The following is a 5,488-nucleotide window of genomic DNA, read 5'->3' as shown; positions in this document are numbered from 1 at the left end:
TCTCTTTAGTTCAGTGGAACATGTTAATTTTGTTTTCTTGTGATGACTACGTAAGTGTTTTCAAAGAGGACACTTGTTAAAAATAAGTGTAACATGCTATATATATGTATATATATATGTATATGTGTGTGTGTGTGTGTGTGTGTGTATATATATGCATGGTCCACCCTTATGCATGCGGCTGAATTGTGCCTCCTGTGTTTATTACATGGAGTCTGTCAGCTTCCTTAGCTGTCAGTCAGAGTCCATGTTACGAAAGCCCTGTGCCAGACCACTCGTGAGCATCATATAGTCAGTGAAAGGGTTCAGGAGCATGAGTTCCCCGTGCCAGCCCGGACAACGGGGCTCTCGGATCTCCTCAGGGCAGGGACAGAACTAGGGGGCAATTCGAGCTGCAGTGCTCGGAATCACCCACTGCCTTGTTGCCAATCCCATGATTCCCGGGGCAGACCCCCAGTTCGTAACGGAGCGGAGCGCACCTGGGGACTAAGACGGCTCTTGCCTAGTCTCTAGGAGGGACTGCTCTGATGAATAACTTTGACCAGAGGATTCCTCATCTATCTGTTCAACACATTCTTAAAAACGGCCCTACAGCCCAACTCTCCCACGCAACTTCCTTCCTTCCTTCCTTGTTTCCTTCCTTGTTTCCTGCACTGGTGGCAGACCAGCCTTAGAGTGAAAGGCTAGCAGGTCTCCCCTGGCTCCTGCTCTTTCCCCTGATGGGTTTTTCCTGGACTTTAGCTTGCAGGTTGCCCCTTAATAGATCTTTGGGCCCTCCAATCTTCTTCTTGGAGAACCTGAACTAACAATTTAGAAATGCATCGCCCCCCTTCCACCCTCCGGCCAGGGGAACAGCTGTGAAAGAACGGAAATTCTGCAGTTTTCACTTTCCATGACTAATTAGGAACGGGATGGCTAGCATTGGGGTTTGTAATGACTCTATTGCAGAGGTCACCACAGGAATCGAACTCTCCTCACATGACACGGGCAGGGTGGTGTTACTCGGTTCATGTCTTTGAAGAAATGAAATAGGGAAGATAGTTTTGATGATTCTCATCCAAAAACAGGTTCTCAAATCGCTGGCTGGAATTTAGGTGTAGGCTTTCCGGGAGTAACCTTGTTCTCTTTCTAATTCTTGGTCTTTTATTCCCTGCTCTGAGTGTTTTTAAAAAACTGGTTTTCCTGGCTTAAATGTCCTCAGAGAGGCCCGTAATTGATACCTGGGCCAGCCTGTTAAAGATCCAGAGTATTATTAAGCTTTACAAGTTTAAAATGCCTGATTCAGCTGCCGTTCACATTACGGCTGCCAGATTGAAAGCTCCTCGTGAGCAGGGTCTCTCAAGTGCATTTCGATTTGGCGAAGTATTGCCTCCTGGGCCGCCTCTGCCCCAGAAGACCCACCTCGGGAGGCTCGTAAGAGGTGCAGTTAGGTGCTTGCACTAACTTATCCAAGTGACTGTTAGTAATCGCTTTCATCTCCTCTGGGTAGAACCTGAACAGACGTGAAATAAAGACATTTTTATTAACTTAAAAAGTCCCCCTTGGGATGCAGCCTGCTTGATAAGGGACTCCCTCTCTTGACATTACCGTTTGGTTTGAAAGCAGAATGCAAATAGAATCATTCACTCACTGTAGCCCACTCAGAAGGCGCCTTGGTGAAGCAGTGATTTTGTGTTAGGCTGCCAAAAGGTCACCAGTTTGAGTCCATCAGCCACTTGCTGGGAGAAGGAAGAGGCGGTGAGCTTGACATCTCTATGGGGCCGCTCTACCTGCCCCGTAGGCCCTATGGGGCCGGTCACTCTGTGAGTCTGAGAATCCGCTCTGGTGGCCTCGCTGAATCTGCCCACAGTCACAGTGCAAGAGCCCCTCCCGCCACGGGGCGGGTAGGGATCGTGTGTCTCTTCACTAGATTATTAGATTTTAAAGTTTTAATTATATGAGCAAGCATTCGTATGAAGCAATGTTGACTTAACAATGAGGATGATCACTGACGATGGCGTCTTGAATCAGAAGGTCAGGAGGTCCCTGTGTTGACCACGTGTCTTGGGACCAACGACTAACAAGGAGGAGTGGCCTCGTTCCACAGCGCTGATTGAACTGTCCTGGGGCACCGAGACCACCTGTCCTAAAACTGGCTAGTTGTGCTCCTTTCACGGGGTGTTTCTCCCTCCGTTTATGTTTGGGATTAGCATGTGGGGATATAAGACATCTTAATTCTGTGGGATCGGCCCCAGGTGATTATTTGTTACTTCAGGCACACCTGCCGCATTTACAACGCAGCTTAAGCACATTGAGTGGTTCCAGCCTGTTAGGGAGGGGCTGTTCTGTGAAAAGGCATGGCGTGGGGAGCTCTGGTAGGCTCAGCCCTCAATGGAGAGCTGCGTGTCATTGATGGGCTTCTTTGGCAAGAGGTGTATTGCGTGGTCCTGGTCCCCCTGCCAGCTCCTCGCTTCCTCTTGTGTCTCTTCGACCGGCCCACATTCGCGGGGAGCGTGTGGCCGGGCTCACCAGCACTGCCTTTGGCTTTTGTGGCTCTCCAGACCCGGAAAGGCAAAGGACCGTCTCCACCAGGAAGTTTTATCATTTTGGCTCTTTCCTGCCAGTGAGGAATTAGGCCAGGTCGGGAACCATTCTCCAGGACTGTTGCGGTGTGAGTCAATGAAGAAAACGGGGAAGCTGCTTTGGGGGCACAAAGGCTGTTTTCCCCACTTCACTTACTAGCCTGACACCCCCTTTCCCTTGAGCACAGAGCTTCAACCAGAGTGGCTCCTGGATTCATGAAGTCATTCTTTACGTCCGACTCCTGACACTAGTTAACAAATGCCCTGACTGCTAAAGGCCCCCGGGTCCATCGTGGATGCTTGTGCTGTGCCTTCAGTGCGACCAGAAGCCCTGGCGGCTCTCAGTCGACCATCGGGCCCTTAAGGGAAAGGACACTGGTTCAAACTGACCAGCCACTCGGTGGGAGAAAGACTTGGCCATCTCCTTCCGTGGCACATCTCAGCCTTGGGAGCCCAAGGAAGCAGATCTAGCCTGACTTTCTATAAGGTCACCACGAGTCACCGTCGACTTGCCAGCAGTGGGTTTCTGGCTGTGCACTTGGGATACAGAGCGCACACATAAATGGGGATGTCAGCGGACTGCACGGGCTGTCTAGCCAGAGGTAAGCACTAACCACGTCAGACCATCTAAACGTAACTCTTCAGCAACTCAGATACAGTTTAAAGTGCTGTTTCTCCATCCTAAGCGGGTCAGTCATCCCGTGTGGCTTTCCTGGGCGACACTTCCAGAACCAGTCCGATCGGAAGTGGGGAGTTCAGTCACTCGCTGGCTTTGTGAAACGCAATAGGCGATCATTATTTGGTTGGGTCTCCTAGGATCTAGAGGCTCCGCAAACATTGTTTCTTGCACAATACCTATAGATGGTAGGGGGTTGTTCTGTAGCAGAAAGCGTCGGTTACAACCAGACCTATCCACAGCAGCGCCGGCCCCGCCCCCCAGCTAGCGAAGGACAGAAAAGGAGCTGAAGCCTCCAGGTCCTGTTGCCTCCAGCCGTTTGGCTCAGTGTTGCTCACTGGGCACCGCAGGCTTTGGCACAGAATGGAGGCATCAACAGGACATCCCTGCTCTCTGCCAGGTAGGGTCCTTGATGGCCTAGTGGAGTAGGCAGTAGGCTGCTAACCAAAAGGTCAGCAGTTCGAGCTCACCGGCCACTCGGCATGAGAAATAGGAGGCTGTTCTGCTCATGGAAGGGTTTCCAGTCTCAGAAACCCAGGGGGACAGTGCTACTCTGTTCTCTAGGGTCAGCCTTGAGTGGAATCAACGCCATAGCACTGCATTTGTTTGTTTGACTACCTGCCATGCAGGCATGAAATTCTAAAGTCATGCAACTTGTGGATTAAACTACCGTGGCACAACTAAGTGCCCTTGTGTCCCCATTTCCTAAATAGCTTCCCAGAGTGGAGGTTGACGTTTGTTTTGGCTTCTAAGGAACATTCGTGAACCTCGATATGTAATATTGCATTTGGAAAGTCCTATGTAATTGTGTTGGGGTTTCAAAACTAGTCTCTGATTTCATGATTCAAGCTGAATATTAATTTTCGAGATGGTCTCCAGATGGCCCCCCTCGGGAGTTGAACGTGCGTTGAGTACTGCAACCCCGTGTATTGGCTCTTCTTCATTTAGTGGAAGGCAAGCAGACGCCCTCCTGTATGTTGTTAGCCTGTTCTGTTGGAGTTACAGGTACTGATCAGGTAAGGTCATCTTTGCATCTTTTCCCGAGCTTTTACCTGGTAGTTTAGTGAGTGTCAAGTTGAGCCCCATTCTTCAGTTGTGATGGACCGTAGGCAGAACTGCGTGTCAGGAAACACTTGGAGACGATTGAAGCTTGGGTTCAGCATAGGTTATTCCTGGTTTGATTTCTGGAAAAGAGGGGAGGGGGAGAGAAGAAAAGATAGGAAGATCATGGATGTTTGCATTGATTTCCAATTTTTAATGAAACAATAAACGCATGGACCTTATACTTTGGACTGATAAGACACCTCTCCCACACTCGAGGTATACGTTGTATGTCCCCTGCCAGCCTGCATTCTCAGGGACCGCTTTGATAGGGATTATTCTGTGCATCTGAATGACACCGTGACCATGGGAAAGTTACTTGGTGTCTGCAACACATTAACCTCATCTCTAAATTGGAAATCATAATGATCCCCCAGGACTGTAGTCAGAAATGTAAACAATAATGCACAAGGTGTGTCTCGAAACGGAGCTTCAACATTCATCCACCAAGCCAGGTCCGCAAATGTTGGCTTCTCCGCCCTCGCATCCCTGCCCGCACTAAAGCAAGGCTCAAGGTCGACAGGTCCACTTTGACTGCCACTGCGCCATGTGGGGCAGCATGAATCCAATTCCCAAAGTGTGGAAGTGAATCCAGTCTTCCCCTTCCCACTCTACCTTCCTGCTCGCCAGCGACTCAGGTAACACATTCCCCTGCCCTCACTGGGTCAGAACTCCCAAGTTAGGACACCCTCTTTCACACTGTCCCCATGGACAGATGCCAGCCCCGCTGGCTCTCTCTGCTTTGAGTTCCTTAATCTGTGCCAGGGGCTCAGACTCTCACCAAGGGTCTAAGATCCTGCAGATGCAACGTTATCACAACCCAAAACAATACAGACACACTCGGACTATGGCCAGAGGGGGGTCATAGCACAAAACTTTTACAGCCCGAAGAGACAGGCTTCCTTCTCTCCTTCAGTGCTACCCAGGAAGCTCCTTTGAGCCTTCACCTTCAAGACTCTTCTCGGCCTGTGGTCATCATCGATCACCTCGTGCTGCCTCTGGCTTAGTCAGCATTGGGCCCCAGGTTTTTCCACTTGGTCAGCTTCCCTTCTCAGGAGCCTCACCTGGCCTCAAGGTGCTGATAATAAAGGCAAAGTTGTTTTCTTCAAGACCAGTCAGCACTTCACACAATAACACCCGCCCCCCCCCC

At 50.2% G+C, this 5,488-nt stretch overlaps 2 protein-coding genes across 2 annotated transcripts in view; one reads left to right on the top strand and one right to left on the bottom strand.

The window, feature by feature from the left end:
• The window catches only part of GPR87 (G protein-coupled receptor 87), a 7,432-nt gene extending 3,109 nt beyond the window's left edge, over window positions 1–4,323 (bottom strand). Inside the window, exon 1 of the mRNA XM_013006147.2 lies at window positions 4,290–4,323. Coding sequence (XP_012861601.1) covers window positions 4,290–4,323 — 34 coding nt within the window. The remainder of the gene's footprint in view (window positions 1–4,289) is intronic.
• MED12L (mediator complex subunit 12L) overlaps window positions 1–5,488 on the top strand; it is a 370,846-nt gene that overhangs the window by 219,728 nt on the left and 145,630 nt on the right. The gene's annotated exons all lie outside the window — the stretch shown is intronic.

Source organism: Echinops telfairi, unplaced genomic scaffold (genome assembly GCF_000313985.2).
Source record: "Echinops telfairi isolate 266 unplaced genomic scaffold, ASM31398v2 ScPeMD7_4225;HRSCAF=4972, whole genome shotgun sequence".
In the NCBI taxonomy this organism is placed as follows: domain Eukaryota; kingdom Metazoa; phylum Chordata; class Mammalia; order Afrosoricida; family Tenrecidae; genus Echinops; species Echinops telfairi.
This window is presented reverse-complemented; position numbering and strand designations above follow the sequence as displayed.